The sequence below is a fragment of the Muntiacus reevesi genome, chromosome 2, assembly GCF_963930625.1.
Source record: "Muntiacus reevesi chromosome 2, mMunRee1.1, whole genome shotgun sequence".
Lineage (NCBI taxonomy): Eukaryota > Metazoa > Chordata > Mammalia > Artiodactyla > Cervidae > Muntiacus > Muntiacus reevesi.
The window spans coordinates 248,808,445-248,831,790 of record NC_089250.1 but is presented as its reverse complement, the minus strand read 5'-3'; the positions used below and the strand labels follow the sequence as shown (position 1 = coordinate 248,831,790).

Below are 23,346 nucleotides of genomic sequence, written 5' to 3'. Positions count from 1 at the left end.
GCAAATTACCCCCAAGACTTGTGTCTTTGGAATAACACTTATATCCCACAGTTTCTAAGGACTGCGAATCTGGTGGCCATTTAGCAGGGTGGTCCTGGCCCAGGACCCTTCAGGAAGTTGCACTCAAGCTGTCAGCCAGGGTGGCAGTCATCTGAGGGCCAACGTGACTCATTTATATTGCTGTTGGCAGGAAGTCTCAGTTTCTTGCTGCTTGTAGGCAGAAGTCTTCAGCTCCTTGCCACGCAGGTCTTTCCACAAAATTGCCTGAGTGTCTTCAAGATACAGCTGTGGGTTTCCCTCAGAGCAAGTGATCTGAGAGAGAGAACAAGATAGACACTGCAGTACCTATGTGGCTATGACCTAGGCTCTTCTTCTCTCTTCTTTTCATTAGAAGTGAGTTATTACTAAGTCCTGTCTACACTCCAGGGCTCCAGCTTTTAAAGGGAAGAATGGTAAAGAATGTGTGGACATCTTTTTAAACTACCACAAAAGATATAGGCATTTGCATCAGTGGGCTTCCCTGGTGGCTCAGATGGTAACAAATCTCCTGCAATGCAGAAGACCCAGGTTCAATCCCTGGGTCGGGAAGATCCCCTGGAGCAGGAAATGGCAACCCACTTCAGTATTCTTGCCTGGAGAATTCCATGGACAGAGTAGCCTGGCAGGCTGCAGTTCATGGGGGTCGCCAAGAATCAGACAGGACCAAGCGACTGACACATACAACCACAAACACTGGGACTAACACTTTGTATCAGTAATTTTGATAGATATTGTCAAATTGCCTTCCATCATGACTGAACTAATTTAAATTCCCACCAGCAATATATGAGAGTTGCCAGACTTTTAAAGTGGAGTTAATTTGGTTTATGCTACATACAGACCAGAAGAAAGGAGAAAAATAAAGCCATGAATCCATCACAGTCTGCCCTTGATGGACTATATTTTATGTGTGTGTTTCGTCCACTCAGTTATGAGCTCTTCAAAGACAGGAACACATTTCTCTCAAATCTTTCACCCCAGAGAACTTAGCCTAATGCTTTGTATATAGTAGATATTCAGTAAGTTTTTCCTTTGTCTACATATATACATGCAAAAGGCAAGTTGACAAGTCATTAATTATAAAACACTATCCAGGAACATAAGCTCAGGCTTGGGAAACAATACTAAGTTGAATAGTTTCAAGTTCTTTAAAAAATACTACTACAGAACTAATCCAAAGTGCTATTTTTAAACTATTCATGATTTTTACTTTTTCCAAGCAGTTGTTTGGGTCGCCCAAATCAAATACACTCAGAATAAGGTGTTCAAGCAAGATTGGATATCGTTTCTCAGAGGAATTTTATAATGAACTTACATATCTGATAAAAGTTGAACTAGGTAAATGCCAAAGCCTTCTTTAATTGTAATATTATTTAATTCTATGAGTGTGAAAATGACCAATATATTTTTAGATCATATAATCTTTTTAAAATAGGTAAGCATTTCTTTTAGCAATAGATATATTTCCTGAAAAGCATACACATAATTGAAACTGTTTCAGTCGTACCTAGAAAATATAGGCATTTGGGGCAGATAACTTAGGGAAGGATTATTTATTTAACTTTAAATGATCTTTCTTTAATTTATCTGTTAGTTATTTCACATTGTCATAAATTGAGTTTGCCTAAAATAGGGAAAACCTAGGCTATAGATGTTCAGTAACTAATAAATAATTTCTGTGCAAGGGACTTATCTCTTTATTGATGATGATTTTTATGTGACTGATAACTATAATTTTTATATTCTTATTATTTATATTCTTATATTCTAACTATACCTCTTATATTCTTAAGAGGGAATTTTCTTTAAGTCTACCAAGTGGGGAGACATATGTTATCTACAAAATAAGTATTTTAGGCATTTGAGTATTGATGGAAAAGCCAAGATGGCCAAAGAAAGCTTTGTTTTCACAGTTTCTACTTTGTCCCTCATTATTCTCAAAATGTGTCAAGATTCAAATTAGAAACATATACACTAAATCAGGATTAATGGCACAGTTTATTTTTGCTCTATGTTTTCTATTATAATACTAAAATGCATAAAGAACAGAAGCATATCACCTCTTAAAAATATTTGTAGGATGAAGAGATTTAGGGAATGAATAATAACTATGATTAATTTTTCCATCTTTAGTGCTATTCAGCTCTAGTTGTTAAAAAATAAAATTTGTAGAGGACCATTGTTTGGCCAGGTGTACACATGTGTGGGTGTTGAAACACAAGCAAAGCAGAACCCTAACATTAGTATCCTTTTTTCCTCTGGCCAAAAACTCGATAGCAGGGGGAAAAAACCACCTCAGCAGTTGAGCCCCAAGGCTGCTTGTACTGATACCACAGCCGAAAACACATGCTATATATAGCCGGCGGCATTCTGATTCCAGTGAAAGCAAACAGTACCCTTGTAAGTTAAGGCAGACAGACAAACAGAATGACTGAAACTGAGGTTTCATTTTTCTCCAGTGATTAAGTAGAAGAGGGAAAAGATATTCTCCAAAAGCGAAGGACTTGAAAGAGCTAAAGAAAAAACACTTTTTAAAAATTGTTTATTGAAAACAGAAGTTCTCTGTCTTTAGTTTGGATATTGTTTCTATTGACGTTAGCAGTTTTTCTTTCTCTTCTTTGGGAAGAAATACATTTAATTTAGATTTTCTAAATGCATATACTGTGACCTAGCGTTCACAATCTGTCTTATAACTTAGCTTTAAAAGTTCATTTAAAAAATCAGATTATCATTGTATGCCTTTGGGAAGATAGATTTTTATATTATTTTCCCTATGAAATATTGTCCATAACAATCTCAGAGGCAAAGACTTAGTAGTGCATATAAGCTAGAAATCCCTTTGGAGTATCTGTGACCCCAGCACTGAAGAATCCAAGAGAGCCTCTTTACAGCTGATACTTTCCCTCCAGACATCACAGTCTTAGTCTTTCCCCCAGACGTATAAAATCTTAGAAAGATATCACAGTCTTTACCCCTAGACCTATAAAGTCTTAGAAAACTCAGGTTCACCAGTAAGGAAAGAGTTAATTATTTCTCCTGTATTTTGCTAGAATTCTCAGGGTTGGGTCATATATTTTGGGCTTTCAGCCCATGGTTGAACATGGGTAGCTTCACTGGCTGGAATTCACTTTCCACTTGTGGAATCCAGTCATAGCTCTAGCAGGAATAGAGGCTCAGTGTAGATGTTACAACACAAAAAGGAACCACTCAGGCCACTTTTCAGATTATAGATGTATTCTTAAAGTGCTCTGACATGTTCATATTACCTTCAGAAGTCATTAAGGAAGAGAAGATAAAAGGTGGATCTGAAGACAAGTGAGAGAAAAGTGATTCATCAATTTAAATTTACCTCGAAGCCGTCAGTGATAGTGAGCTGAAAAGTTGAGGGTTGAAATACTCTGTTGTTAAGCGCTCCCTGCTCAAAGGTCTCATCTTAGGAAGGCAAACATTTTGATGATACCAGGGGTTTACTTGAACATAGTCTTTTGCTTTTTGGCCTTGGATCCTTGACAATATATATAAATAGTGGTTGTTTTCCTACGTTTTTAAACTATCACAGAGATAACTGAGCTTTATGCAATTAAATGCAATGGTACATTTGAAACTGAAGCATAAACTTCCTGAACTGTAATGGGGATCTCTTTGACAATAGTTTATATCAGTGTTTTCCAAAATAGAACATAGTTGGTCATTTTGCCATTTTAAAAAGATAAAATAGAAATTATCAGAGTGCATTGTACAAAGGATAGGAAGTATGGTTGTTTAGGAAATTTTTAAATTCAGTATTTATATATATATGTGTTGAGTTGCAATATAAAATGTTATTTCTTATGGCAGGTCTTGATCAAAAATATTTTTGATCTTTAGATTCTACAGACTTACTTGGTAACAGTTTCTATCTTGCACTTAGAAGATGTTATTCCCACATCAGACATACTAAAACTATTATCATTTTGAACTGAGTGCTGTGTGTTTAATTAGAATTGGTGATAATTAGTTATTGTGGAGTAGGGGGAGGAAACTGTGTCATATCATTAGAAAATGTGTGTAATTCACTCAGGGAGCGCTTTCTCCAGCTACACAATCTACTTCACACCTCTCAGTGGAGAGGCCGTGCCAGTGTGAAGGAACCTGTGGGCCGTATCCTTTCTTTCACGTGGGTTAGGATGGGGAGGCAGAATGGAGCCCCACTGTCTTAGGTGGTCGCTGAAGGAACTTTCACAGTTACATATCATTGTAGTTAGCTCTCCTTCCTGGATCTCACCTCTGTAACAGGCAAAGCTAGATGGTGGAAGGCAGCAGTGGAGACCTGTCCTCATGGCCGTGACTGAGAAGGACCTGCTGCTTTATGACTGCATGCCATGGACCAGGGATGCCTGGGCATCACCATGTCACAGCTACCCTCTTGTTGCCACAAGGTAAGACTAAAGACGACAAAATATCTGTCCTACTCTGAGTCTACAAAGGAATTTTAAAACAACTTCTGTTATCTTTTAGGTGCCTAAAATAGCATTCAAGCAGCTGATGTAGACGATTTAGACAAAAACTTTTCTTTCACAACCCTACTGATCATTTTTGCAGCTCCTAGCTCAGAATATATGGTTTCTGCCACTAGTATTTTTGTGTGTATTTTTTAAGTTGTCAAAGCAGCTCCCTAACTGCTCTTTTCAATACTTGCTTACTCATGAAGATAAGTAATTGTGCTTTGTTTTTTTTTCCTTATTGACTGTGACTAGAAAACCACTGAAATTGTGGCAGCATTTTGACTGAGTGATGAAATCAGTTAAACCAAAATGTGGTACTGTGGATAAACTACACAACTCAGCCAAAATGTTCTTCAACTTCTCTTTCTAGTATAAGAGTACATTTGATTCCATCAAATAAACATCCTGAAGCAACAGGATGTTTCTAGTATGCCAGATATGGGGAGCTGGAAGGGAAAAGAATGGAGAAATGTAGATTTGGAGGCCAATATGTCTTAAGAAATAACCAGAAGCTGGTAATCTAGTGTGAAACTAGGAAACATATTCACATTCAGTGTTAATTTGGGCTTTAAATAGAATCAGGTTTTGATACAACTCAAAAACTACACATTAAAAAGGAGTCCCACAAAAAAGTACTTGGTAGTCAAAAAGGCTAAATGATGGAGTCATCTGGTACGTCCCATGGGAAACAGTGTGGGCATTCCTGCTTTCAGGAGACAAAGATTCACGTGAGGAAGATAATTCTTAAATTACAGGAAGACTTTTACATTATATAGGATTTCCTTCAATTTGCCAAGTTCCCTTACATGTATCATTATTTTTATAAAAATCTAATTTTCACTTAGCTTTTCAGGAGTTTCTCTGTAATTTAGAGCTGTAGCCCTTAGATCACAGAATAGAAATGAAGAATTTATTGAGCTTCAGAATTAGAGAGGTGTGCCCTGATTAATTCCTTCAGGACATAAGAGTCCTGCAGAAAGGACCTTGATGATTCAATAGCAAAGGTAGATAGTCTCTGATAAATAAATAAATTAATTATAGTTCAAAAATCAAAGAACACTGTTAGGGTGATATAAATTAACATGAGTTACTATTTACATTGGCTTGCAAATTTACAGATTCTTGGAAACCAAAGCTATATGTGTGTGTTTACTTAATAGTTGGTATTTTGGGATGGTTGTGGAATTAAGTAAAACATGAAAGTGATAAATGAAGAGGATTTTTATTTTATTCTTTTTATTTCATTTGACACATTTCCTGAGGTTAAAGCCAAGTTCCCGACACAAGTAGAGAATTAGATACAGGTGCTGTAGATTTTGCAGGATGTGCATTTTGTAGTCTTTTCCTATATGCCTTCTTTGACTGGAAAAGAAAAAGATTCAGAGAAAGCGTGGCTACTTGACAATGTGGAAGATTGAGTGGTGTTGTGCTCATGGGATTTGTGGGGCCAAAGCCGCTGTACCGCCTCTGCTTGAGCTCATCAGACCTCCCCGCTAAGGGGGCCTTTGGGCAGTGTGTTCTAGCCAACTGCTGTGCCGCAAGAGTCCAGCAGCTGGTTTGAATTAGATTCCCTCTTCCAAATATTTCATAATCAAATCTGTAGGAAAAATTCTCCTGGACTTTATATTTTTTAAGGTCTGATTTGAGATTAGCAATCAAACTGAATATGAGGGAATACACCCTGACACTTTGCTCACATTCTGTATTACTTTACTTGTATGTGGAGTAGTTTTGAAACTCATTTAACTCTTGCTAATGTAGCTAATGTGTAATTGGCATGTTGGTTCTACAGGGGTCAGCTCAGGGAGGTGGTTCTCAAATAATACTTTCGTGGATCTCTGGGGATACCCTCTTCAGGGGGTCTGTAAGTTCAAAACTGTTTTCACAGTAATATTAACATGTTGTTTGCTTTTCTTACTGTTGACATTTGCACTGAGTGTGGTAAAATTGCTTGTACCTTATCATGAATCAAGGCAGTTGGCGCTGAACTGTATGGCCTTGCAGGGAGAAAACATGCCAGTTTAACCTCTAAATGCCTTTGCTGAGGCAGAAAATTGCTAGTTTTATTTAATCTCAGCCCTTGAGTATCCATCTTGTTGATAATCTGTGAGATGAAGTAGGAAGTGCTTAGAGTCCACTTCTGCTGCATATGAACGTGTGATGGTTTGTTGCAAAGAAAAGCATGTGTGGTTTTGTGAGCTGAACTCACTGGTTTTTTGTTTTTTTTTTAATGGAACACCACTTTCCCTTCAAAAAAAAAAAAAAAACTGGCTGACAGACTATGGCTACTCAGACTTGGGTATTTGTCAGACTTTTTATTTTTTCTAAAATAAAATTCAAAATGAATTTGTCATTTAAAGAAAGCATTGATGGTATTTGTTAACAATTATAACTTTCCATCTTCCAAACAAAAAATTAGAATTCTGGAAAACTTGCATCTCTCACTATGAATTTTGACAGCTGCCTAGTACTTAAAGACTTATCTGATGAGATCAATAGTAATATTAGCAAATGTGACTTTTTTTATATAATAAAATGCTTTTAACATTTGGAAAATGTGCATAGCCCAATGAAAAAATATATTCCAAATGACCAATACATGATGCTGCAAAATCATGCAAGGGTAAAAAAGATCTATTCAAGCTGCAAGAGAGACCATTGGATTTTTTTTTTTTTTTCCAGTGGGTTTTGTCATACATTGATATGAATCAGCCACAGAGTTACACGTATTCCCCATCCCGGTCCCCCATCCCACCTCCCTCTCCACCCGATTCCTCTGGGTCTTCCCAGCCCACCAGGCCCGAGCACTTGAAGAGACCATTGGATTTTTTAATGTAACAAGATAATTGAGAGTTTCCTGGTGGCTCAGTGGTAAAGAATTTGCCTGCAATGCAGGACCTGCAGGGAGAAGCAGGTTTGATCCCTGGCTTGGAAAGATCCCCTGGAGAAGGGCATAGCAACCTGCTCCAGTATTCTTGCCTGGAAAGTCCCATGGATAAAAGAGCCTGGAGGTCTACAGTTCACGGGGTCCCAGAATTGGACACAACTGGAGCAACTTAGCACACATAAAAACTTTATTGATAAGGTTTCAGATCCTACCTTGCAACTAACCTTTAAGAAACTACTTGTTGATTTTTGGTTTGGTGGACAAGTGTGAAATGCATGTTTAGCAAATGTTAGGTACTGTATTTGAACCAATAAATGTGTATCCTTAAATGGTTTGGTGGACAGAAAGGTAGCCACAATTATCTGAAATAGCTATTAAAAGACTCCTTCCTTGTCCAACTGCATACCTGTGTGAGTCTGGGTATACTTCAGCTACATACTGTGGCAGAATGCAGATACACATAAGAGAATTCAGCTGTCTTTTATTAAGCTGTATATGAAAGAGATTTGAAGAAAATTAAAACAGTGCCAGTCTTCACATTCATTTCATTTTGAAAAATATTATTTTTAATAAAAGTATGTTATTTATATTAGCACCTAATAAGTTTGTTATTTTTATTTTTAAATGAATTAATATTTTAAAGATTTACCAGTTTTAATTTCTCATTATAGTAAATATACTGTATTTCTTAATATAGTAAATATAGTGCAAAGAGCAGGTGGTGCACGGGGCTTCTCATTGCCATGGCTTCTCTAGATGTAGAGCACGGGCTGTAGGTGCGTGGGCTTCTGTAGTTGCGGCACATGGACTTACTAGTTGCAGCTTCTGGGCTCTAAAACACAGGCTCAGTAGCTGTGGCACATGGGTTAGTTGCTCTGCAGCATGTGGGGTCTTCCTAGACCAGGGATCAAGCCTGTATCTCCTGCATTGGCGGCAGATTCTTTGCCACTGAGCCACCAAGGAATCCCTAAAGTATGAAGTTTAATGCTTTTTAATATTTTCACAGAGTTATACAACTACCACAGTCAATATTAGGACACTTGAATCACCCCAAAAAGAAACTCTTTACCCACTAGCGTTCACTCTTCATTTTTCTCTCACCCAACCCTAAACAACCCAAAGTTGGCTATGGTTTTTTTTTTTAGGTACACTTCATCTGAGTGAGGAAGTTCCCTTCTATTCCACATTTGTTGAGTGGTTTCAATTTTTGATTTGATTAAATGAGTTTGGATTTGTTAAAATGTTTTTTCCATGTCTATTACAGTGATCTTGAAGGTTCTGTCCTTTATTCTACTTATATGGTTTTACTTATCAATTTATAAATAAATTTTTAAATAATTTTCAAATTGAATCAATTTATAAATAAATTACTATATTGATTTTGAATATTAAACCAACCTTGTACTTCTGAGATAAATCTTATTGGTCTTGCTAGATTCAATTTGCTAATAATTTGATGAGAATTTTTGTGTCTTGTATTTATAAATTATCTTGGTCTATAGTTTTTCTTTTCTTGAGATGTCTTCGGTCTGGGTATTAGGGTGTTGCTGCCCTCATAGAAAGAGTTGGGAGGTATTCCCTCTTCTGTTTTTTGGAGGACTTTATAAAGAATTGGTACTGATTCTTCTTTAAATCTTTGGTAGAATTCATCAGCAAAGCCATCCGGGATTAAGCTTTTCTTTGTGGGACGTTTTTCACTATTAGTTGAAGGGATTTTTTAAATGCTTTAACAGTCATACTTTCTTAGACAATGTTCTGCTCTTTCCCTTTTATCTGAAAATATTTTTTAGTTCATGAATGTCACATTTCTTATCTTTGACCTTGAAACCCTATTCTTATGAGCATCTCATGGGACAGAATATGTAGGACACATTGTAGAAACTAAGGTTCTTTCTTGCTTATGTTTCTCATGTTTTTTCTCTTCTCTGTTTTGTTTCATTGTTGTCCCATTCTTGATTTGACTGTTCTCCCCAGAATGATTTTTTTGGGCCATGCTGCACAGCCTGTGGGATCTTAGTTCCCTGGCCAGAGTTTGAACCCAGGCCACAGCAGTGAAAGTGCCGAATCCTACCCATTGGACTGCCAGGAAATTCCTGGAACTCACTTTTTCAAGTAAAAAGATGGCACATCTCTTCTTTTTTTTTTTTTTTTGTAATAGAGTAGTATCATATTTTAAGTGAATGAGAGTCAAGAGCTGTAGCCAAGTAGTTCTAAAGTTTCTTTTTTATGATTGAATAATAGTCCATTGTATATACATACAACATTTTATCTACTCATCAATTGATGGATATTTGAGCTATTGCCACTTTTAGGCTATTAAGAATAATGCTGATATGTACATTTGTGAACAAATTTTTATTCTAATATATGTTTTTATTTCTCTTGGGTACATACCTGGGAATGGAATTGTTGGATCATATGGTACCTCTGTTTAACTTTTTGAAGAACCAGTCAGTTAAAAGAAGAAAAAAGAAAAAATCGTGGTCTATCTTTGGCCAATAGTAGCCTCTTCAGCTGGACTTCTGAGCCTTTTTGATAGGGCCTTTATGTAAAAGTATTTGAGGACTTCCCCAGTGGTCTAGTGGTTATGACTCCATGTTTCCACTGCAGAGGACACGGGTTCAATCCCTGGTCAGGGAAGTTCTGCATTGTGTGGCCCAAAAAAAAAAAAAAATTTGAGAATTGCCATATTAGCTGTTATGATAGAACATTCTGGACTTGTATATTTTCTGCTCTAGATCTGACATTCTCCAAGAGACAATAAAAAGATCAGGTGTTGCCTGGGAAGAGAGAGGATAAGTAGGCAGTATACTGAGGATTTTCAGAGCAATGAAAATTCTCTGTATATTACAATGATGGCTATATGTCTTTATATTGATATATTTGTCCAAACCTGGATTTTGACTGGTTATGATGTATTGGTATACATTTATCCTTGGTAAAAAAAATTACCATTCTGTTGATGACAGTGGGGGAGGATATGCATGTTTGTGGCTTATTTCTTAATCAAAATTGAGTCTTTCTTTTTTTTTTTTTTAACCTGCCTAGCCTCTTGGGAGGGTTTCCCTGATGGCACTGCAAAGAGGCGGACACGACCGAGTGACTAAGCACAGTACAGCCTTTCATGGGAGCATGAAAAAGCTAATGGGAAATTGAGGTTCTTGGGCCATCTGGCCTAGTGTTCTGCTTGTGACACCAGGAGTCACTTTTATGGGAAAACAGAACAGTATCTATGTCAAAGACTATAATCTTGTTTTGAGATATACTTACCTAAAAACTGCTGATGACACTTATAATTTTCTGCATTTTTGTCAGCATAAATTGTTGAGATTGTCCTCTGACAGTGCATTAATGACTTTTGAACTTTGCTGTGCTTGTGGTCCTAGGCTGGTTCATTCTGGCTCTGGGTGTCGCTCACCCTCCCTTGGATCTGACCTGACGTTCGCCACCAGGACAGGCTCTCGGCAGGGCATTGAGATGCATCTCTTCAGGGTGGAGACACATCGGGATCTGTCCACCTGGACCCGGATGCTCGTTCAGGGCTGCCATGCAGCTGCTGAGTTGATCAAGGAAGTATCTCTAGGTATAGATCCTGGCATTTCATTCCTAACAGTAATTAAATGGAACTGTCATTCTTTATTTTAAAGTAAAAATCATTATCCTGTGTGCCAGACTTAAAAATGTTCTGAAATAAGACACCTGAAGGTAATCATGATGGAAAGAAACTGAGTTTCTCTATTTCAGTAGCAAAGTTTTCATAAGTTTTTTATGTGACTCTGAACACATTCACAACAGTTTCTGTGCAACATAACATGGCAGTTTTACTCCTCATTATTTAAATATTTAATAATGTGAGGACTCACTTACTAAATACTAGGTGTATTGACCCTCTTGTTAAGATTTGGAACATGGACAGACACCCTTAAAAGTGTGACCATCTGGAAGAGCTTATAGCTGTAGAAAAGCGAAGAATCTGAAATTGGGGTTTCTGTTGCAAAGTTGGAAGAGGTGTGCCAGTGAGTACTGAAATGAGCATCTAAAGGCAATCACCCTGGTGGTTTCTTTCCTTTGTTGAAGCGCCCTCTTGTGGCTTGTCTGTATGAATTTGAAGGGATGGGTTCATATGTGTTTATCTGTGTATATGGTATGTATAGGTATTTCCAGATTGCTTTTCATTTTAAGGAGAAAGTTGTCAAAATTAAGACACAATTGCAGTTTCTAATATGGTTTTAATTACTTTGAACATCTTGCCTAGAAGTTGGTTTAGTTTTGCTCCTGTTTTCTAAGTAGTTTCCTAAACCTAGTTTTACAGGATTTATATAAAAAGAGAAAATATTTTGAGAGCAGAAAGTCTTGTGATTTATCTTCCTTTCCATTGATTTTGGAAAGTGAGGGGTCTCTATGGCTTAGAACTGCATGAGCAGCATTTCCATGGGTTATCTTCTAACAGGGACACCAGACAGCTTTTTCAGTGTTGTCACAATTCTTCAGCTGTTTAGGATGTGCTCTGTATTTTCCTTACAACCACAATGATGGTTCAAGCAGTGACACCAATGACTAGATCCCGCCTTGGATTTTGACCAAAGTCACCACACCACACTGTCTTTCTCACTTGCCTGTCTCCCACCCATTGTGATTGGTCACCACATTAAGGACTGTGGGCTCTGGTTTTTGTCCTGGCCACAGAATGTGATTTCTGGGATGGAGAAGTCTTCAGTTAGACAGGCTGGATGCTCTGTGTCCTTGTTTGGGTCCCAGGGGTCTGGCCAGCACACTTATCACTGGCACATGGGGTCACTATATCTTCAAGTATCTAGAGAGATATGCTTCCCAAAACAAAGAGTACAATGTGGCTTTTGAACATTTTTTAGTTTCGTGTTGTTCCTTTGGTGTCTGTAAATTTCATAATACAGGAAACCAAAATCTGTTTAGTCTTTGGCTCACAATTGTTTAAATACAAATGGCTTGACTAGAGAGAAAATAAGGACCACCTGGTTCCTTATATTTTTAAATGGACAAAAGAAACTTGTTTTTTGGTAATTTTGAATTTTTTTGTTCTCATTGACAACTCTATTTCAATATTTTACCTTGGTAATACTTTCATTTCCACAGTTCAAGTCAAGTACTTATTAATCACTTATTCTGTATTTAGAGCTTTCCAGACATACTAAACTGGCTGAAAGTAAATCACTCTGACAAGAACCAGGACGCCTTTGAAATGTGTGTGTGTGTGCACGTACTCACACGTGGGGCAGGCGCTTAGTCTGTCACATCTTTAATAGGACACGCGTGCTTGGTGTGCACATGCACATATACACACATACATAAAGAAGCCGGCATGTCCTTCAGATGCGCGTTACCACCTTCTTCTGTTAAATTGTTGGTTTCTTTTCTGAAGTAATTAATATTCAGAGTTCATTGTTCAAAACTCTCCTCTGTGGGTTATTCCTTTTCCTTATTTCTTGAACATGCCAGCTGCCTTGACTGAGTATTTTTCATGTCCAGTGAAAGGATACATTGGCCTGGGTATGAGGACTTGCTTGTTTGGGAACCATTCTTCCTGCTTACAGCCATTCTCCCTCTCTCGGCTCTGGCCCTTTGAGTGATGATAAGCTCAGCTCTCAGAGGACTGTGTTAATTCCCATGGGGCAGAAGGCCTCTCACCAGTAGCCTCTATACTAACAATAAAACAGCTTAAATGTTGATGAAACAGGGACTTCACCAGTCTTGACAGGAGACATTTGCCAGTCTTAATGATCAGTTCTTTTGGTCTCATCAATTCAGATGTATCTTTTTGAATTTTATCTTTGGTAGGACTGGCAGCGTGACTTCCCAACTACCAACCATGTTACTGCCCTGAAAGGTGTCTCTGCCTTTTCTCATTTGATTGTTCCTCCTTCTTGCCCACTCGAAACCTTCTTCCTGCTCCTCACTTCCTATCAGGTTTGACCATGTTTTCAGGCCTTTCTCAAGTCCCATTTCTCCAGGAAACCATTCCTCAACTTGGGCCTTATTGAGTTTGGTATTTAGTCATGTTCTATACCCTTTACCTTAAGCAGTTAGGGATTTCATGTCTACGCCTGTCACTTAAGAGGTCTTGAGAGCAGAGACCATGCCTCTTACTTCTCCAGCACCACACACAGCCTACTGTCTGCACAGTGTTCTGTTGATACTCACTGAATTAAACTGAATCAGATCAGATGTCAAGTAAAGTTATAGTAATTTCTTCCTCATCTCAATCAAGATATTGACTTGAGTGACCAAAACAGAACTCACTTCAGAACATTCCAAATAGGTTAGGTATCACACACTCTCAGGAAGATTCTTTTCCCTTTTCCCTTTTTTGAAGTCAGAAGGAGCATTTGTCACTCTCTAACTGAAGTAGGAACTTCATTAGTGATGTCTGTTGCTTGTCTTCAATAGGTTGCACATTAAATGGCCAAGAGGTGAGACTCACCGTCCACTATGAAAGTGGGTTCACTATCTCCAGGGAAAATGGAGGTTCCAGTAGCGTCCTGTACCGCTACCCCTTTGAAAGGCTGAAAATGTCTGCTGATGATGGCATCAGAAATCTGTATCTGGATTTTGGTGGACCCGAAGGAGAACTGGTAAGCATGTTTCTGAAAAACATGTTTATTCTAATAGGTATTCTCTTATCATTTTTTACCTCTTGTTATAGAAAATTATGGACTTACCATCTAATATTCCATTTGGAACCAAGAAAATTCTTCTTCAGGTTTCAAAGATGCATGGGTTTGGCTTTGGGATTTTGTTTTGTGTTTTCTCCACATTAGGAAATCATTGCCTATTAAAGTTTTGTTTGCGTGTCAGCAGGAAAAATTAGATAACCTTGTAAGAAACAGGCTTTTGTCAAATGTAAGATATAAAATACTACACCTCACAAACTTTAATAAATGAGTTCTATCCATTGCTGTTATCAGCAGTTTGTTGGGATAAGAGTTAAAAGTAATAGTGACTTAGTTGCTATAGAAATTCTGCTGGTCAGAAAAAAAAAATGCAAAGATATGTCCATACACCCATCATCTGTTTTGACTTCCTTGTCCTTTAAAGGAAATACCCACAGGAATTCTTGAGTCCCCTTGGAGAACTAGAGAAGTATGTCGAGGGTACTTCAGAAATCAGAAATTATGATAAAGGATTCAAAAAGTCATCCCTCTGTGTCTTACGGTATTGAGCCAGTAGTTCAAGTCTTATCTTATATGTGTAATCTTATGTCTATTGATACAGTCACAACAGGTATAAATTTGGAAAACAGAAACTTGAAATTTTAGAACTAACAGAGATCTTAGGGATAATATAGTTCAAACTCCAAATGAGAAAACTGTGACTAGAAATCTTCTTTTAAATGATGAACCTTTAGAAAACTATGGATAGCCATGGACTTTAAGTCTGTTGAAACCTGTTCATCGGGTATCAGCTGTCCAAATTAGAGGCCTGTGCTTAGGGAGGTATAACTAGCCCACCCAACTGGCTTCAAGATTTGCCATTCCCACCACAAACTGATAAGGGGTGTCAAAAATCTTAATAGATGATCATACTTCAGCTGAATTCACTGTGATTCCCTGTGGGAAATATACTTACAGTTAGTGGTTTCCATATAGGATATTGCTCTTTTCTTTACCTCTTCTACTTTTAAGTTCTTCCTACCTGGCATGGTGGAGTCTAGTACACCACTAAGAGTGTCCTAATTGTGGATGTGAACTCTCATGCTCATGTTTAATTATGCCATGGAATAGGCTTACTTCTGAATATACTTCCATTTGCAGCTCCAATTGCCCAAGTGTGGCCATAAATCTGGCACATCTTTTATCCAAGTTCTTTTTAAAAAGTAGAACACAAAAAAGTGTTTCCCTGGTGATCCAGTGGTTAAGAATCCACCTTGCAATGCAAGGGACACAGATTCAGTTCCTGGTCCAGGAAGATCCCCCGTGCCAGGGACCACCTCACCTAAGCCTGTGTGCCAGTTACTGAGCCAGCACTCTAGAGCCTGCGAGCTATGACTACTGAAGCCCGAGCTCTCCTTCGCCCATGCTCTGCAATAAGAGAAGCCCCCGAAATGAGAAGCCCGACCACAGGATGGGTAGCCCCCACTCGCCACAACCAGAGAAAGTTTTCCTTCTCAAAGAAGCGAAAACCCAGTGCAGCCAGAAAATTAATAAATCTTTTTTTTAAGTAGAATATCATGTTCAAATTTATTTACTTTGCATATTTGTGTATTAAAGCATCTCTGTATAGTAGTGACAATCAATGTCCTTTCTCCACAGACCATGGACCTGCACTCCTGTCCGAAGCCGATTGTATTTGTGTTGCACACATTCTTGTCGGCCAAAGTCACTCGCATGGGACTGCTTGTATGAGCAGCAAAAAAAAAAAAAAAAAAAAATCAGTTAAAGAGCCTTGAATGTCATAAGAAGTATTTCCACCTCAGAAAAAAAAAAAAAGCACAAACAGAAAGCTCTTTGCTCCCTCCCCAGCACAGTGCCTTGACAAGGACCTGCAGATCACTGCTGAGCTTACCATGTTTGAAGAAGAGCTTGCTCTTTACAAGCTACCTTGGCCAGAAATTCTAGGACTCTAGTAAGCTCCAAAATGAATCTGTTAATTTATTGTCTCGTCTCCTAATGTGATTTCTAAGTAATTAGGTTTATATCCCTTGTTAAGAAGGGTGGCTCATTCTTTTTCATTTTGGGCATAATCAAACATCTGAGCGTTTTCTTCTTCTCTTCCTTCCAATAGAATTTGTTTCAGGCTTAACCTTGACCACTTACTTAGGACAACCATCCCTTCACAGGTGCTAGTTTGCAGCAGCCTGGGCTTCTTGGTCACTCCGTGTAGGTTAGACATTTGGTTGGAATTTACTGTCCTCATTTACTCCTCCTACCCTCGGAAGTCCTTGAATTGCATCACCAAAGGGTTCTTCACATGTCCTGGCTCTCCCTGTATCCTACCCTGACCATCACGTCCTGCCACGTCACTGGCTTTGCCACGCCTAAGTGCTCACTTTAGGACTTAGAACTTCAGAGATTTGATTTGCCTTGCTTTCCACTCCCTTTCTGGTAGTGACCAACTTGAAGAGCAAGTTGGTAACCACTGCTCTGAAAGCAAAGTTTTGCTTGTTTTAGGATTTTCTGATTTTCCTCTTTGGTAGGAGCCAGGGGTAAGATTTCTTTTCAAAGAAAATCCTCATTAGCTGAAGCCATTTTTTATTGCTGACCAAATGTGCCTTTGGTGAGGGTTAATGGAGCTTTATTAGTCACTGTTTGAATAACTGGATATCACTGCCATTCCAGGGAAGTCATCTATCCTAATTTTGAGGAACAGTCTTGAGGTGGGTTTCCTTAGTGTGGTATCTTTTCCAACTGGTAGATCTTTTGAAGCAAGATAAATCCTGTAGAGCCAGCTTGTTTTAAAGAGTACACATCAGTGAAGCAGCACACCTTCAGCACAAACACCGTGTCGCGTCGCTTTGGGCTGTGTGAGCCCAGGCAGGATCCAGGCCCAGGCCCTCTCCCTCCAGGGCAGCAGAGCGGCATCTGTCAGCACTGCTCACTCCGTGCTGGCTCCGTCACGCCTCCTGCAGTGGGCAGGGCACCGAGACCATGGAACAGCTACCTGGGCTTCGCTCAGCCTCACCCCATGTGTCCTCAGGAGACCACAGCAGCAGCGAAAGGGCTGGTTCTGCAGTACTGGAGAATCACATTCAGCTTCCTTTTCCTAATTATGAAAGAGGTATATATCTGAAACCATTTACAACAGTATAATAGCTATATAAAATGTCAAGGTTAGTACAGTCCCCAGATCCAAAAGAAAAGATGACACTGACTTGGCTGTTCTCTGTGCCCTCTGGGGAAGGGTCTAGGAATAGTTCTCATTTACTAGAGTTATCAGAAATGCCATAGAGGATGTGTGTACTATGGAGGTTGTTGGAGGATAGCAATCCAAAGATAAGAAGAAAAAAAAAAAAACACCCACAAATGTACATTTGCAAAGAGCTATTTGGTTTGAGTGTAGACAGACCTATAAGCAGGACATATAAAAGAGCAGACCAGTGAGCAGAGACGGTTCAACTTAGACTTTGTAAACTCATTGTCCTCCCTCTGCCCCATGAGTCAGTTCTTATCCCAGCTCCAGTCCCCAAAATGTTCTACTTAAAACTGGAAATTGAAATCTAGGCTAGAATATAACTTCTAAGAGCTTTTCTTAATGTTTTGAAATTTCATAAATCTAAGTTTGGTTCCATCTGGGATATGTTGCAAGTCAGAAAAGAAAGAAAATATCTTGAAGATCCAGCTAAGATTTCCGGAAGCAGAATATCAACACACAATACCCTCAGATAAGTGAGCTTAGACACTTTTTGCAGTGAGAGTAATATTAATCTGAGAAGTTGAACAATACAGTCATAGACTTACACAGCAAAGCCATTTGGTGAGGTTTTCTGTGTTAGTACGAAAGGCTAATAAGGCATTGAGAATTTTTTCTGGGGGAACTTCTGAGCCACCCCGCTCATTTCTTTTATGGAAAAGATGTGTTAAAGAGGTGTGATTTAAATGTGCACAGGAGAGTTAAGCATTGTGTGCATTTCGGCTGATTTTGCTCAAGCTTTAACTGTCATAGCACCAAGATCCCTAGGTTTCTTAGCATCTTTTGAGTCTTGATGCAAAACGAAAGTGTATGGGGGGTTTCCTTTGACCACAAGCACCCCCAAGAATAAGAGCCCTTCAGCTGCATGTTTAACAAATGTCAGCAGCTTTCCAGTCATGGGTGACCAGGTTCTTCTTCAAGTAAGTGTGTTTGTGGGACTCTCATACCACAAATCAGGTGCTTTTTATGAATGAGACAGCCTTGGTAAATAGCTATTTTGTATCAAGATGCCAAAATGTGGCAAATTATCTTCAAATGGTAACTGCAGATGGGCAGTTTTGATATTTCACCTCTTTTCTAGAACAGCTGACTTTTCATTTCTCTTTGATTTTGAATTAGGAAGACTGTTGAGGATGTGGTGGGCTTCCCTGTGTCAAGTGGAAGGGAGCCGCAGAGTAGCATCCCCTCATTCCGATGGACCCATCCTGTGTCCTCGGGACCCACCTGAGGGTGTAGATGTCTTCTCCACATTCCACACAGATGGCTACAAGCAGCCAGATGGCCTGTGAGCTTTCCTCCTCCTCATTCTCTAAAACTTCCCCCTCCCTCTCCAAAAAAAGCAAAAGGAAAGGAAGAAAAGGCTCAATTATACTTTTGTTGGAAAATGTGAGTCCTTTCCTCAAGTCTTCAAACAAACCTTACCTGGAAATTATATCTAATATTTTATATGAAGAAATACTTTAATGTATGTTATACAGTATTTATTAGGTAGTCGTAACTATAAACTCACCTACCTAGAAAAGTTTCATATTAAATATTGGGACATGTACAGGAATCAAAAATATTACTTTGAAGGTCATTTGCCTATTTTAAAGCCATGTTTTAGCACCTTTTAGGCTAGGTGAAGTCTGATAGTGCCTGTTCCTGTCATCTGTACTCTCACAAAGTTATTGAAAATTATTGCATGCAGGAGAGATCAAACTGTTTATTTCCTATATTTTTATAAGTGGAAAAATCTCTCTGATCAACAAGTCATTCACGTTGTTACTGATTATTCTCTTAATTTATCATCCTAACAGAATGGTAACAAAGCTTTTTTCAGCTGATTACATGCACTTAGCTAATAAACCAAAATTTACTCTTAAAAAAAATTTAAGCTGTGTGGAATCTGGACAAGACTACATTTCACTGTAAATGGTTTTGATGGACAAAAGTGTGTCCACATCTGAGAAAAGGTTATAATGGACTGTTTTTAATTTTGAGAGAACCTCCAGTCTTCTTGTTTAATTTATATCCATATTTTTAAATTCAAATTATCTTGTAAGCTGCTATGCAAAATCTATTAAAAGCCCTACCTACTTAAAAGGTAAACATTTTTGAAGTTTTCAGGGAAGACCTGTAGACTTAAGCACTTTCTCTGCTTTTTTTTTTTCCTTATATCTTAGACACGCTGAATTATGTTCTTATTATTTTCACTGGTTATAAGCTATTGATTGTACATAATATTTAAACCATCCAAATATCCAGCATACATTTCCATGTCACTGCCATCCACTATTGATGCCGTGAATGAAATGGCTGGTTAGAAAGCCAAAGGTCTTTTTTTTTTTTCCCAATATCCAATGAAGAAGTAAAATGCCAGATCTCTTTCGTCTCAAAGCATACTGAGATCTGCATATCTGTGTAAGGAAGAGGGACTGATTTGGGATTCTGCTTAAACTTTAAGTTGAAATTGATTATAGTCATATTCATTTGTTTTACCGATGTCTATCAGATATATTACATGCCAAGTGGTACTACATTCTATTGGAAATATGTTTCATTTAAATTTGAATTCTTATCATGGCTTTTTTTTTTCTCCATTAGATCATAGTAGAGGAATCTGCCATTTTCTACCATTCTATGTCCCTATTTTATTTGCCTGGTGATCTAGAATTATTTTGTTATGCACACTGTCTTTAAAAATGGATAGCAGCAGTCCTCCCACCCCCGCTCACCTTTTTAAGCTATATGTTTCATTGTGCTGGGCATGGAGGCACTCCTTAACTGTGTGATGATGGACAATTCTAAAATAATTATGCTGTATATCAGGATTATGTGTTTTTGAGCAATATAGCTACTTCTATGGTATAATGATATTAAGTGAAGTTTATTTTACACTAGTAATAGACTACATATGTGGTTGATTTGAAACCCTTTCCCTAAAGCACACACATACACAAGCATACTTCTAGCAGATCAGTAATTTCCAGTTAAGGTACAATTAATAGACACATAGAACACATCTATCTCTTCAACACTAGCTAAACTGCCAACTGGAAGAATGGTTGTTATGTATTAACTTTAAAAAATATCTTAACAAGATTTCTTCTTTTATAAACTTGACCTGAATTTCTTGTCACCTCTATTCTTACTTTCCACTTTAGCCGACTGAACCAAAGCTTATTCTGGTTTTAAAATTAAATGTGTCCTTGATGTAATGCATAAATATGGCATTTATTGCTTGCTCTCCAATGAACATTTTATTGTATTCAACAAAAGTCTACCATATGACCTGTAATCTTTGAATTGCCACAAAATAGATTGGTTGAAACTAAAAAGATGTAACAGAGAAATGATACTTCATTTTATTGTAAAATTAGGTATTCTGGTAGATTTCTAACTTCTGAGTCCTGGAAGTACTTTGCTCAGTTTAATAATAATCTTAACTCCATGCCATTGACACAAATGCAAAATTTTTTGAGTCCCTCTTTATCCTAGTCCCATATAGACCCTTGGATCCTAATTATCACCTCTTCCAAGGTGACATTAAGTCCCTAATGAATAGACAAAAGGTTCTTTGGGGCCCTAGAGAAATTTTTGAAATGTCAAATCTAGTTAATTATATATTAATTCATGAATTCTTTCATCTAATAAGCATTTATTCATGTGCGGTTCTTCACAGGCACTCTGAAGGGTCCAAAAGAAAATTCCTGCCCTCAAGCAACACCTCATCCATTATTTCTCAGTCATACCATGCCATCTACTTATCAGTCAGAGGTTAAGTCTTAACCACCTCATATTTTTATCAAAGTAAACCTCCAGTTCTGCTCACCTGGCAAACTGGACAGTGTTTAAAAGGATGCTCAGTCACTGGCCTATGCCAGCATGAAAGAACTCCAAGCACAGTTAAGAAGGTTGGTCTTTTCATCATGCATCTTTTTTTAAATGCAAAATCATACTTAAGTTTGGGAAGGAGAATAGTGTGGAATATTCTTAGTAAGGCAAATCACAACTAAAAGTAAGCTCATTGCCCTAAGTGGATCAATGAGAAAGCCTTTTTAAAGAAATACTTATCTATCAGCAGAAGAGATCAGTGTGTATTTTATCTACCCCCCTTTGTAGATTCTGCAGATCCAATCATTTCCACACTTACAGCTTTTAAACATCTCATTTGCTCAAACTCCTTACATGTGGTAGATAGACTGTTGCTTCATCTGAGAAATCAAAATAATGAAGATATTTAAAACTTAGCAAAATTTCACTTACTCTAGAACACTTGGGCATTCAAACTCAGTAAAAAGGGCACCTTACAAAAATAAGGGAGGTTGCATGAGTTTCTCCGTTTTCTCCCTCAGTATCAGTCCCTTTCTATCCAGCCTGCCTCGCGTCTATCACTAGAGGCAGCCTTTCGGGCACAGCCTTTGTCATGCCCAGAAAGGCGCTGAAGTGGCAGTGACTGGGATGGCATAGGGAACACAGTCTCCTGGGCTCCCTCTCCACGGTTTCAGTGTCCTGTAGTTGTACAGAGTTTAGGTCATGCCTTTAACGTCTTGGTCTTTACTTTAAACCGCCCCCTTTGACAGTCGGGTGCTCACGATGCTGTTGGCGCCAGCCTGTACTGTGAGTGTGCTGCCCAGGCGGGGGACGTGCTTTCCTCCTGTCAGTCCTGTTCAGGTGGGTGTCACTTACGTTTTGTCACCTTGTTTTGTGAATTAATAGAATTTGGAGGAAAAGAAATGATTTAAGCTACAAGTTTGGGGTTTGGCACAGTCATCAATCTTGATGACACTCTTCATACTTTAAACCAAATCTTCTCTACCATAAGAACCAATTTCCAACTGTTTTTCTCTAGTTTGGACTCCAGTGTTATGTTTTACAGTCTGGGTAACACTGCAACACTGATGGGTTCAGCGTGATAAGACCTGGGTACCCAAAGAATCTGTTTCCTTTGTGGTACCAGACCCAAGGTCTTTTAGAAACTGATGTGGCAAAAACACCACCTATAAAGGCCTGTTTTGGCTGATCTGTGCAAACTCTGATTATACCCTCTTGTATGTATTCTGTCCCACACAATTCTCATTTTTTTAAGTATTAAAACCTAAAAAGCTAGGATAACACTTCTACAAGGAGTTAAAAGTATGTGATATTCTGTTTTTTTCCTTCCTTTTGGGATCCTGTATTTAAACAAGACTTCTTTTTAAGTATTGTTTAAAATTTAGGTCTCAAGTCTTCTGGCATTACCAGACTACCAAATCAAAACCCATGGTGTAAAACAGGGCAGTATTTGTGTTCTTAATAATGAGAAAGCTTTATGTGTACTCTGTAAGTATAATGCATAGACAACACTTTCCCTTGAGTTGCACATCAACATAGAGCATTGTACATTACAATGAAGTTTGTAACTTAAGGGTATTATATATATAAATACATATATACCTTTGTAACCTTTATACTGTAAATAAAAGAATTGCTTTTAGACTTGTTTTTTCCACTTTTTAATGTTAAAATAGTTTCAAACTTACAGGAAAGTTTTAAGAACAATACAAAGGGGCTTCCCTGGTGGCTCAGTGATAAAGAATCCACCTGCCAATGCAGGAGACAGGTTCGATCCCTGATCCAGGAAGATCCCACATGCCAGCGCACCACAACTACTGATCATGTGCTCTTGAGCCCATGAGCCGGAATTGCTGAGCCCATACACCACAACAACTGAAGCCCGTGTGCCTAGAGCCTTGTTCTGCAACAAGAGAAGCCACTGCAATGAGAAGCCTGCACACCACAGCATGAGAAAGCCCAACTGTTGCAATGAAGTCCCAGCGCAGCCAAAAATAAGTAAATCTTAAAAAAAAAAAAAAGTACAAAGAACTCCTGCATCCTCATTACCCAAATTTCCCGATTGTTAACATTTTGCCACATTTGTTCCATTACCCTGTCCTCTTTTTCTGACATGATGCTCATCACCCTTAAATTCTCTAATGTGTACTTTGCAAACACAAGGACACTCTCCTATACTGCCACCCTATAGCCCTCCCAATCAGGAAGTCAACTTTGGTTCAGCACTACCACCCATCC

The 23,346-nt window shown here is 38.3% G+C and overlaps 1 protein-coding gene across 1 annotated transcript in view; it reads left to right on the top strand.

Annotated features, from left to right (window-relative positions):
• The window catches only part of SNTB2 (syntrophin beta 2), a 37,456-nt gene extending 14,706 nt beyond the window's left edge, over positions 1-22,750 (top strand). The window contains exons 4-7 of the mRNA XM_065919343.1: positions 4,315-4,457; positions 10,797-10,993; positions 13,834-14,018; positions 15,696-22,750. Coding sequence (XP_065775415.1) covers positions 4,315-4,457; positions 10,797-10,993; positions 13,834-14,018; positions 15,696-15,788 — 618 coding nt within the window. The 3' untranslated portion in view covers positions 15,789-22,750. The remainder of the gene's footprint in view (positions 1-4,314; positions 4,458-10,796; positions 10,994-13,833; positions 14,019-15,695) is intronic.
• The last annotated feature ends 596 nt before the right edge of the window (positions 22,751-23,346 follow it).